This window comes from Nicotiana attenuata, unplaced genomic scaffold (assembly GCF_001879085.1).
Source record: "Nicotiana attenuata strain UT unplaced genomic scaffold, NIATTr2, whole genome shotgun sequence".
Lineage (NCBI taxonomy): Eukaryota > Viridiplantae > Streptophyta > Magnoliopsida > Solanales > Solanaceae > Nicotiana > Nicotiana attenuata.
This window is the reverse complement of record NW_017670285.1, coordinates 73,233-85,841: the sequence shown is the minus strand read 5'-3', so window position 1 is coordinate 85,841 and position 12,609 is coordinate 73,233. Positions and strand designations below refer to the sequence as shown.

General features: G+C 37.8%; 1 protein-coding gene across 1 annotated transcript; it reads right to left on the bottom strand.

Annotated features, from left to right (window-relative positions):
• Nucleotides 1-4,931: 4,931 nt before the first annotated feature.
• Nucleotides 4,932-11,899, bottom strand: LOC109237231 (thioredoxin-like protein Clot). Its single transcript, XM_019403506.1, has 2 exons — nucleotides 11,647-11,899; nucleotides 4,932-5,456 (listed from the first exon to the last, which is right to left on the bottom strand). The coding sequence occupies exons 1-2, from the start codon at nucleotides 11,789-11,791 to the stop codon at nucleotides 5,203-5,205; spliced, it is 399 nt and encodes a 132-aa protein (XP_019259051.1). The 5' UTR covers nucleotides 11,792-11,899; the 3' UTR covers nucleotides 4,932-5,202.
• Nucleotides 11,900-12,609: the final 710 nt, after the last annotated feature.

Sequence of the window (12,609 nt, the reverse complement as noted above, 5' to 3'; positions counted from 1 at the left end):
GGTCTGCACTGAAAAGTAAACAAGTCAGAGTTTTTGAAGATGAGGAATAAAGTGAAGAAGAAGATGAGTCTGATGGTGAACAAGACAAGATTGCCATGTTTGGCAAAAGAAAATTTTTGAAGGGAAGATTGCTGAAAGATTTGGTGGAACCAGGGATGGTTCGTTTAGTTGACACATTGGCTGCTCAGGGTTGGAAGGACATGGTCCTTCAGATGGATGGGAGATTTGCCAGAAATGAAATCATTTAATTCATGGAAAATGCTGAAGTCAAAGATGGCAGGGTTACAAGCAAAGTCAAAGGAGTTCAAGTGACATTTGATGCAGAGAAACTGGGAGAGATACTAGACATCCCTGCTGAGGGATATGATGATTACACCAGACAGAGATGTCCAAGTCTGGATTCCTTTCCATCTGCCCTTACAATCACTAGGGGATTTTGTGATGAAGAGCTGAATGAGGCCAAATTTGTGCACAAGAGTGAAATGAAGCAACAACACAAAGTCATTTTTGAGTTCGTCAACAAGTGCCTACTGCCCAGGCAGGAGAGAAAGCATATTGCAAATTATATGGACTTAGTTCTGATGGAATGCCTTGAAAATGCATTCATCATCAAGCTACTGGACAGGGTCATCAATGGCTCCAAGGCTCATGCTACCCCCTATGGCTTTATTCTGACTACGGTTCTGGATAGGTGCAATGTGCCTCTGAAGAAATGGGAAATGGCCTCAAGCAAGGACTACTTTGGCATTAATACTCTGCTTGCTTGTGACTATTTAGTCAATGCCATCCCAAATGAACCTAGTTCATCCAAGAAGACTCCTATCAACAGTAAAGTCAGGGCTCTTGTTCAAGAAAGTGAAGCCAAGGATGCTGAGATAGCTAGGCTAAAGGCTCGTGTGGCAGAGGTGGAATCTGAGAGGGATGCTCTCAGAACTGAGCTCACCAAGGAAAAGCAGAAGAATGATGGAATTCTTCACAATATGTTGAATCTTCTCCAAGCCCAAAACCAACCCTCTAGCTCCCCCAAGCCTTAGGAATTCTAGCCTTTATCTCCTAAACTTGTCTAGTACCTTCAGTGACCCGAATTAGGGATTTTTCTTTCTTTTTGCTCATGTTTTGAATATTTTCGCTTTCTGGTTGTCCATTGTGGTAGCAACATATCTTCTACCAATGATATCTACTGTTTTTTGCTCTTGTTCAATGCTAATCTTTCCTTGATAGTTTAAATATGTTTGCTTGATTACTGATGATTAATCCATGACTGGACTTGCAGTTGCCCCAGTGGCTATGAGTACTTATTAAAATCTGGGACTCACACTTTGTATGCAACTTTTCAATGCTGCCAAAAGGGGGAAGAGATATTGTGCTTAACATATTCTGAATAAGTGATATTTATAACCTAATTAACCTGGTCCTTGATGATAAGTGAATTGTCTAAACTTTGTATTGATGGTTAAGCTGAGTTCTTACAGGATCTAAGTAAGTAAAAAGCACAGAGTTTGTCATCATCAAAAAGGGGAAATTTGTTGGCCCAAGAACAAGTGAAGTTTTGAAGACTGACAAAAGAACTCAGACATGGACCAGGTCTATCTTGTGAAGCACAGTCATGATCCACCCAAACATGTGAGATGCACGTGAAGGAGATAAACCTAACTTATCAAGAAGTAATATCTCCTGATCTGATCGAAAAGGTTGCACATTGAATAAGGAGAGAAAGACTCCTTATATGAAGAGAACACAGTTTAGGAAGAGGATAGTGTTAGAGTATGAGATCAACTTGAACTCTTCTACGATAGAAGAGTAGCATCTGTATCCCAGTCAATCTCTAATTACTAACCCATTAAATATCACTGTTGTTCTCTTTTACAGGTAATGCACATAAGCCGAAGTTAAAACTTAAATTGAGAGCAAAAGAGCGAGGGGATTTTGCAAGCAATTTATGTGTGATTCAAGCGTGCAATCCTGAAGCTACTTGAACAAGATAGAAGAACCAGTTCCAAGTGTCTATTTTTTTATTCTAGTTCAATTGTAGTAGGTGATTTTACATTGTACCTTTCAGCTTTTATAGAAGCAATTGTATTAGGTACCTAGAGTGTTCAAGTTAGAGTTAACTTGAAGTTGTCGCAACAGTTGAGGCTGTGTGCCACAACGGGATTAGAGTTAATCCTTAGGTTTACAAAGAGTTTTGTAAATGCTGTTTTGGCTCAGTGATTTTAGTGGAAGTTTGGGAAAATCCTACTGAGTAGTAGGTCATGGTTTTTTCACCTTTTGAGCCAGGTGTTTTCCACGTAAAAATCTCTGCGTTCTTTATTTTATTTACTTATTATTCCGCAAACAGTAGTAGTTGGAACACATAGAAGAACCAGGTCCTTCTATATTTCAGTTAAGCGAAAATTTGGTACCTCACAAATCAACCCTCCCCCCCCCCCTCTTGTGTGGTATTGAAGTATAAAACATCATGTTGTTTTGGTCCGGGAAGAAGAAGGTACGCAGTTTCATGTTTATTATGTTAGTAAAATATTATCGGGAGCAGAAACACGATATCCGCACCTTGAAAAGTTGGACTTAGACCTCGTAGTTTCCTCTCGAAAGCTTAGGCCTTATTTCAATGTCATCATATGGCCGTTGTGACAACCTTTCCCTTGAGGAATGTCATTCATAAGCATGAGTAGGTCGTTTGGCTAAATGAGCATTCGAAGTTAGTGAATTCGACATAGAATACAAGCCTAGGACTGCAATCAAGTCACAAGTTTTGACTAACTTCATGGCTGATTTTAGTCCGGGATTAATGCACTTAGCTGCTAAAGAAGTAGTGTTGGTATCGGGAACGGTATCAGGAGTTTGGACCATGATGGAGCTTCCAACGTAAAAGGGTCTGGTATCGGGGTAGTGTTAATCACTCCTTCTAGGAAACCCTGAGATACGCCATTAGAATCGTGCCACTAACTAACAATGAATTCGAGTACGAGGCTTTGGTTGCAGGACTTGAACTAGCTCTGGGACTAGATTTCGAGGTCATCGCAATAAAGTGCGACTCCCAACTATTGGTGAACCAAGTATATGAAATATTACTTTCCCGGTTCAGGGAGTGGTCAATCATCCACATTCCAAGAGAGGAAAATGTGGAGGTAGTTGCATTGGCTAATTTGGGTTCGTCCACAAAAATGAAAGGGTTTGATGCTGATGCAGTAGTTCAATTGTTGCATTCGATGCTGGATGTAGACGGCTACTATGAAGTTAACTCAACCAACTTAATTTAGGATTGGAGAAATGAGTTTATAGAATATCTAAGGCTAATATACTGCATGATATTTTTATTAAGGAAATTTTACCTCATATAGCAAAGCTTTACACCTTATTTATTATCATTTTTAAATATTATTTTTTATAGCGACCTTTTAGGTTTTATAGCAAAATATGTATTTATGGTCACTTACTAATGTTTAGCCATTAAATACGCTGGGTAATATTTTTCTCTCTCCTGCTTTCTGTATACAACTTAACCACGATCTCTCTCCACCCTCTCTCTCTCTCTCTCTCTCTCTCTCTCTCTCTCAATACCAGTCTCTTCTCCATGAATACAACCACGATTCTCCACTGATTCATCTCCACTGTCTCGCGAAATTTTTAAATTTTTTTGCTTCAAAAAGTTGTGGTAATTTTAAAGTTGATAGATTTTCGCTGGTATCAGAATTGAATGAAAAGACAAGACAAAATGAAATAGAAAAAGATAAGGGAGAAACAAAGATGTGGAGAAATACAAGTGCAGATCTCAAAATTTTCAAAGCAGAAATGAGAGATTCACTACCTGGATGACCCAAAAGGCACCGGTACCGCGGCGACGCCCCACATGGCGGCGGCCTGGATATCAGTGGATTGGGGACGGAGTTTGGGGCTGAGGAACTTGAAGAGTCCGTTACCTTTATTTTCATTGTATTTCAATATATCTCGCTTTATTCCATGTATTTCATTGTATTCATTGTCTTTAGTTTTTTCTATTTTTTCAATATATTCATTGTATTTAACTGTATTCAATGTAATTATATAATTTCAAATCTTCACTTTGTTTCACTGTTTTGTCCAGCACTATATATTCAGCAGTATGTATTCAATGTATTGTAGAATGTATCCATATATTTTTTTAATTAATATAATTTATGTATTCATATATATGTGTATATATATATATATATATATATATATATATATATATATATATATATATATATATATATATATATGTATTCATATGTTTTTGCACTATAGATGACCTGCTATACTTTATGTATTCAATATATTTTTATGTATTTAACTGTATTCAATTTAATTACATATTTTCAGTATATAAATCTATTTGTAAAGATACCACTAGAAAATATTTTAGTAAAGATACTACTAAAAAAAGAAAGGAAGGATTGAATCTTTGAAATTGCTCTGTTTTTAGGGTGTTTTTCGGTTGAGAATATTTACTATAACTGAAAATACAAATTTTGCGTTTTATAATTGAGTATGTTGGAGTCTATCGCGTTAATTGATTCACTTACCGTTTTTAAACAGCTGAAGACCTTTTTTTCCGCAGACCGTTTTTAAACAACTGAAGATCTTTTTTTCCGTAGATTTGCGTTACTGTATTTACAAATACAGCTCGTGAATACATATGTATACAGTCTATGTTTAGCCAGACTTCCTTATTTTCCGCCAATTTTGCTACTGTATTCATGAATACAATAACTTGAATACATCGAATACACTCTATACAAGTGAAAATATAGCTATAGGAAGTAATTAAGTAAATGATAGCTAGAGCAAGTTAATAGCCACTAAACAATAATCATTTCTGAAAATTCCTCTTTTATTAATATAAATCATTCAATAATATTTATAATTGATAGCACTATAAGCGGGATGGATATTTATATTACGATTCATAGTCAACAAGAAGTATGATTTTGGAATTGAGTTGTACTCGTTATATCTTTAAATTCGGACAGGGAAAGCGTCATTTTATGGAATAACAGTCCTGACATTCTTCTACGAATTACTATTATTCTTGGAGTATATAATGACATGAAACCGCAAAATACTGAAACCATCATATTCGCAGGGCTTTAAAGACATTTATTCCACAGCAGATCAATCTAAAGCATGCCATGCTGCTCAAAAATTATTAAGACACAGTCCCGCCATAATATAAGCCTTCACTTAATTCCCATTGAGAAGGGAATCGATTTTGTGGGCAAGGTGGGCTTCACTGTCTTCAAGACGACCTTTGGTTGCATCATTTTCCCAGCGGATTAAGGTTGGAACCCCTTTGAGGTTGAATCTGGGGTCAACTCGCCATGGGTGCTGTGGAGTCCTCCAAGTAGGCCTGTCTCCAACATAAGCCCTCAGCAGTGCTATATCCTCTGCTGATTCTTCCAGCTTCTTGTATATCACAGGTTCAGCTCTTACACAATCTAAAAAAAACAGAAAACTATTGTCATATGGAATCACCAAATAACACAAAAGCAAAGACTGAGCTATTCTTACGTCGATTGATTTTGCAAAGTCATGGTGATGCAAAAACATCACCATCTTCTGGAGTCTGGAGTTCTTGTGTGACAAGAGAGTACCGACGATACTCAAAGGTAAGTTCTACAAAGCGGTGTTTAGACCGGCCATGATGTACGGGGCTGAGTGTTGGCCTGTTAAGAACCCACATATCCAAAAAATGAAAGTAGCTGAGATGAGGATGTTGCGGTGGATGTGCGGGCACACTAGGATGGATAAGATTAGAATGATGATATTCGGGAGAAGGTGCACGTGGCTCCCATTGAGGACAAGATGCGGGAAGCGAGGCTCAGATGGTTCGGGCATGTACAAAGGAGAAGCCCAGATGCTCTAGTAAGGAGGTGTGAGCGGCTGGTTGTGGAAGGCACGAGAAGAGGTAGAGGGCGGCCTAAGAAGTATTGGGGAGAGGTGATCAAGCAGGATATGGCGAGACTTCAAATTTCCGAGGACATGACACTTGATAGGACGTTGTGGAGGTCGAGTATTATGATTGTAGGCTAGGAGGTAGTTGAGTCTTGCGTTACTTTGTACCTCTGTGAGCCTAGTCCGGTAGGGTTTTGTCTAAGAGAGCTAGGGGCAATGTCGTGTCTTACTATTTTCTTTTTCGACGTTGGATCCATTTACTAACCACCGTTTTTGCTTTGCATTTTTCTTCTGCATTTTATGTTCCTATTTTCCCTATGATCTCCGTGATGAATCTAATATCCTCTCCTTTTGTCTTCTTTTTATTATCTTGAGCCGAGGGTCTTTCGGAAACAGCCTCTCTACCCCTTCGGGGTAGGGGTAAGGTCTGCGTACACACTACCCTCCCCAGACCCCACTCGTGGGATTTTACTGGGTTGTTGTTGTTGTATGGTGATGCAAAAACAAAAACAGAAAAGGAAAAAGAGTGAACTCTGGTCAAAGTGAAAAACTGGACGCTCATCCAACAGACAATGCAATATTATCCTAATCTCGTTTGAAACAATTTGCACTAAACCCTTCCCACCGGGACAACAAAATTGATAGCATCCTATAACAAAAAAGTATGCCAAAAAGCTAATAAGGTTATGCTAGATTGATCTAGAGGACTTCAGATCTCCATTAAGAAGGGCTAAAGCAAGCATTCCATGTTTGAACTAGCAACAACGGTCTAAGATTAGGGGTGGAAAATGGGTGGGTTGGTCAAATTTGGGTGGATTGAAATAGAGCAGATGAAAATAACTCACCAAGCTAGTTGGATGGTGAGAAAGATAATAGGGGCAAGAACACTGATTATACATTTGCAAAGCAGGAGACGACCTAGTAACAGGAGTATGATAAAACATGTATACCTGCAACAAATTGGAGCATTGCCTAGAGTGGATTGGAGACATTTGATGTTCAACAACCCTGCCAGACCTAGAGTTATATTGACTTTATGGTTCTCGGTGCAAGTGTAATGACTCAATCGGTCGTTTTGAGTTCTAGGACCCCCTTTCCCTATTTGAGACTTCCCGTGTATTCATTTGATGTTTTATGACTTGCCAGTACGGGTGGTTCCGGTTCTGAGAGGTTCGGGAGTGATTAGGAACACTAAGTTTCTAACTAGAAGCTTTAAGTTAAAAGAGTTGACCAAAGTCAATATTTTGGGTAAAAGGGCTCGGATTGGTGATTTGGAGGTTCCTATAGGTTCGTATGATGATTTTGCATATATTCGAATCGGGTGATCGATGGTGAGGGAAAGATTCGGCGCTTTTGGTTAAAAATTAGCAATTTGAAAAACTTTAGAGTTCATAAGACCTCATTTGCTTGCACCTAATGGAGGTCTGAATATTAATCGTTCAGATCACAGTCATTAAGTGGATTTGTTTTTTAGGACTAAATCTTAATAGTACAGATCTTAACCATTAGGTCTGCTTTTTTTTTTTTTAATTTTACAACCACTTAATAGTGCAAATCATTAAGATGTTTTGCATTCAAAAATTTATGTAGAAAATAACATTTGGCTATAAATCCTACACTTCACCACTAACCACCACTGCTATCGTCGTACCCCTCCATTATAGACTACCGCCACCACTAGCCAGCACGCATTACTACCATATAATTTTTTAAAATATTTTATAAATATAGTATTAAATTAATTAGTATTATTTGATTGAATTTATATTTATTAATGTTTAAATAAAGAAAATTTGTATACATTCAGATGTAGAGAAAACAAAGAGTCTTAATTATTCAGTATTCAGATCTTAATAGAATATTTTAACATCCAGATGTGAAAATCGATTTATAGATGGAATCAAATATGCAGTATTTACAGACAAAAGTATTCGGTATTCAGATTTAGACGTTTTAATCTTAATACACATTTAATATTCAGATTCAGACGTCTTAATCTTAATAAAATAAATAAAAGTATGACTTGGAGCTGACTTTTGTGATTACATTTTGTTTCGTGTTTTGAGCCTTTGGATATGTCCATATAGGTTATTTGAACTTGTTGGAATGATTTAGAGGTGGTCCAAAGGGTTTGAGAGTGATTCAGACCTATCTTGAGAAATTAGAATGTAAGAAAGTTTATATCTTGGTTTGGATCATGATTCTTAGATGTGATGCTTCTGGATGTGTTTTGAGTCCTTGGACAAGTTTGTATAGGACTTATGGACTAGTTGGGATGATTGGATGGAATCCCCGGGAGCTCGGATGAGTTTTGAACAAATTTGAGCATTTCAGCACTATACTTCTGTAGCTTTCTGCACTGCTGAGGGAAATTCTGCAGTGCGGAGGGTACTTATTGGAGCGCTGAGGCAATGGAACGAGTGCTAAGGCAATGGCCGAGTGCTGAATCAATCAGCGAAGTATGGACCGCACTGAGGGACAACAGAACTGCAGATCTGTTGGTCTAACTTCGGAAGCTTATATCTCCTAATTAATAATCAATTTGGGGGTGATCCAAAAACGAAAGTTGTAGAGTATAGTTTCCAGAAATCTAGCTGTTTGTCCTTTGGACATTTGGACAAAACGTTATGGCCATCTTACCGAAGGTTGGTTGTGTAATCACTACAAGTGTGCTGGATTGCGGACCGCACAGCTCGTATTGCAGCCGCAAAGCCTGGAGTGTGGTTGGGAGTGCACCCCACACTAGGAAAATGTAGCCAACACTGTGCGAGTTCAAATTTGTGTATATAAACGGAATTTTATTTCAATCTTCACCACTTTAGAGACTTGGGAGCTCGCTTTAGAGATTTTTTGACCTAGATCTTCATCTATAAGCTTGGGGTAAGTGATTCTAACCAAAATCTATGACTTATACATGAATCTATCACTAAATCTAAAAACATGAATTTGAACCAGAGAAATTGGGGCTTTGTCCAAAACTTAAGAATATGGAATTTGGGGTCTTGAACACCGATTTGGACTTGGACTTCAAAACTAATCACATATTTGAACTCGTGGATTTATGGGTCAGCGGGGTCCGACCTTGGACTCGGGTTTTGACCATGTAAGACTGGAGTTGACTTTTGAGGTTTGATTAAAGACTGAAGCAATATTGTTGGGAGTCGATTTCTATAGCCTAATTTGACCTCGTTGAGGTTGTCTTGCTAGATTTCGAGCGATTGGAGGCCAAGGATATAGAAAGGGCATTCTGGAAGGTTGAGACTTTTCCTGATAAGGTGGGTATCCGGGCTAACCTTGATTTAAGGAATTTTTTGTTAAAATGGGCTTGTATGATAAAGACTATGTGTTTGGGGGCGACGTGTATGCGCGGTGACGAGCTTATATGCAGGCGTGAACGTTATACCATGTTTGTGGCAGATATTAGGCTTCTTTGTGCCTTGTATGAGGTATATCATATATCTCTTCTTGTTTTATGCCTTATTTGTTATGTGACTACTTGAGCAAACTTTGTTCATGCTAGAGATTATGTCTAGGTCTTTGATGCTTTATTTGGACATAATGGGCAATTTGGTATGTTGGATTACATGTTGTAGCCGTAGCCCGTAGTCATACTTGTACATATGCATACATCCCTACATGTTGATTTCTCTATCCATATGCATCATACATGCTTATCTCTTGTTCATATGCATATATCCTGTATATGATTCTCTGATACGGACTGAGATTGGCATGATGGGACATTACGTGCGATTATTGTGATTTTGGCATGATAGTTCATTTTGTGAGGGTTGATGATTGATTTTGAAAAATTGATAATGACTATGGAGCTATGATGCCCGGCACATGGATTTGGATCTATCCCTCCGAGTCATGTGATTACCCATGCTAGATTGGGCCATGTGTGCGCAATAATATTGGACACATAGGAGGTGTCGAGCAACTGGGACGTGTTGGTTGAGGTAGAGTTAAGTATTTATCATGCATAGACATTCTAAACGCATGTATATTGTTATGCGGCGCCTTCCTGAGATTCCTTGGAAGGGCGACGTAAGGCTAAGAAACCGATGTCCGTATGACACGAGAAAGCTATATTAGTAATGTACATTAACTATAATACAAGTACCCCTATTTATAACAATACACAATACCTACACTATTTGAGTGGTCTTTCGATTTGTTAGCATTTCCTTTCTATTTTTTCTTCTCCTAATATTCAATAAAACTTTAATCAAGAGGAAAAAATTGAATCGAAACAATTTTCTTTTGTAGATTGATTTGTCATTACGAATGAAAAAATTAATAAAAACTGAATTGAATAAATACAAAACTGACAGAATGGAACCGATTTAACACTAGATCAACTAAGCCGACCGAATGTACCCTCTATTCAGTTGTTGTCAATAAAAGCTTGAAATGGTGCACCCTCGATATTCAAATCCCTAGGTCCGCCTCTGGCAGAGACAAGGTAGACTATTAGCCAAAGATGCAGGCATAACTCATACGTTTAGAGGTGTATCATTTCAAAGAAAAGAAACACAATGATACTTGAACGAGAGAAGATTAACAGTCGTATTTTGACAATGCCTTCATCTCAAGGGGAGTTTCACAGGTCCTAGTCCAACAATAAGAGTCATTTTGCTCCCTGTCCATTTTTTTTAAGTATATTCTATTATAGTCAGTTAGAGACGGAAAGCTGATCTTACCTCTCCCTTGATCCTAATGGAAGTCAGAGCATGTGAAGACGTGTCTCAACACAAAGAGAGAGGTCTGCTCTATGCCTCTCCTCACTCCGCATGAATCTAATAACTTCAAGACCAGCTCTAATTAAAGGCATGCTCGCTAACTTATAACTTAATTTCTTGGATAGTGTTTACTGGCAAAAAGTTTCTATTTGACATCAAATGAACTAGAATGACCGAAAAAGTTTATTCTTCCTTAAGTCAAAAGATGACAGATCTTAGTTACTCCCCACTAAACAGTAGAGACAAACCTCAAGCTAATCCTACAGTAGGCCCAATCATCATGAATAGACCATACTATACCATGAGCTGAGAAGACTGTAGAGCTCGTGGTAGACCATGATGATCATTAGACTGTATATTTGAACAAAATTGTTCAGAATTCAGCCACTTTGTGTTATATCTAAAAACAATTTAAAGATATACCAACAGAAATTCTATGAACCCATAAAATTGATATACTAAAATAACATCATCATGATTCATGATTAGGATTCTCTAGCTCATATGACTCTTCGTTTAATGGGTGAAATGGATTGCAAAAAACCAGTTTGAAATAAAAAGACCTCAAAACTGACTAAAGTATTAGCATATAGGAATATGTCGCCCTTAAAAGTATTAAGAACAAAAAGAGTTACTTAGAAGTAATAATCACCTGAAGAAACGCCACCATCCTATTTACTTGACATAATACATTCTTAAACATCGGTTATCAAGTTTACCACCAGGATCAAAAGCTAGCTTTTCAAATCCAATTTTAGTTCCTCGTATGTTTAAGATTCAAGACCACCAAGGCACCAACAAACTCACCGGCAAATATACAAAAATTACAAAAAATTCTTTCTGTAAAACAAAAAGAGAAGGGAAGTGCAAACAAACACCTAAGATAGATTATAGAAATTTCTCCACAACACTCAATTAATTGCAAAAAAGTAAAACAGGGTACATTATTAATTAAATCCATATAACGATAGAATAGTAAAGAAATTACCAGGGCACCAACTAAGGTTGGTAGAAGGGTCTATATCAGCCAAGAATAGGATGAAATTTGCTTTGTTTTGGGGCGCCTCTGCTCTGAACTTCTCAAAGACGCCATTAAAAGTTGCTATGGTGGCGTCTAACACCTTCAACGGCATTCTTTCTTCGTTACTTACTTACAGCTACAATTCAATTTCAGTTCGAGAATTGTGCCCCAGTTTTGCTAGGTTTAAGGATTAGGTCAAATTTATTTCGAGGGAAGAAAAAGAGAATATATTTTGTGTTATAAAATAAAGACCGTAAATTAAACAAGGCAGAATGGCCTAAATGGCACTTATACTTGTGTCACTTTGTTATGCCGGTCCCCAAACTTATCATTTTGCCAATTGAACACTTACACTCGTTCGAAACTAATTTTCTAAATCCTTCTGACCATTGACCGAGCTTATGTGGCATTGACATAGATGAGGTGGACAAATATGTGTAATACACGCGTGTAAAGAGAGTGATAGTAGTGATTTTGATTAAAAATGACTTAAACTAAAATAAAAAAAAAGAAGAAGTAAAGTTAATAAGTTAATCGAAGTTACCACCCCCCCTCCCGATTTTCTTCTCTTTCTCAGTTTCTCCCACCTTTCTTCTCGCCCCTAATTCCTCTTTTCCCCTCCACACTACTGTAAACAATGGATGAGCCTTTAAAATCACAAAATCGGGTAGAAATATACTATTTTTCTCTATTTCTTTAACAAGAGAATCTTTTACATTACTTATTTCTTTTTTTGTTTAATCAAAACCCAACTGAGTAGGGTTCCGGCGAGTTCCGTTCCTCCTACGACGTTGCTTCAGTGTCCTAGCCGTGGTAGTAGCGTCACAGATTCCACGACTCTTTAGGTTAACGAACGGATCTATTTTGGTTATTGTTGCTGTGTTTCGCTACTTGGAACTGGTCACGCCGGAATAATTTGTCCTGCGGCCG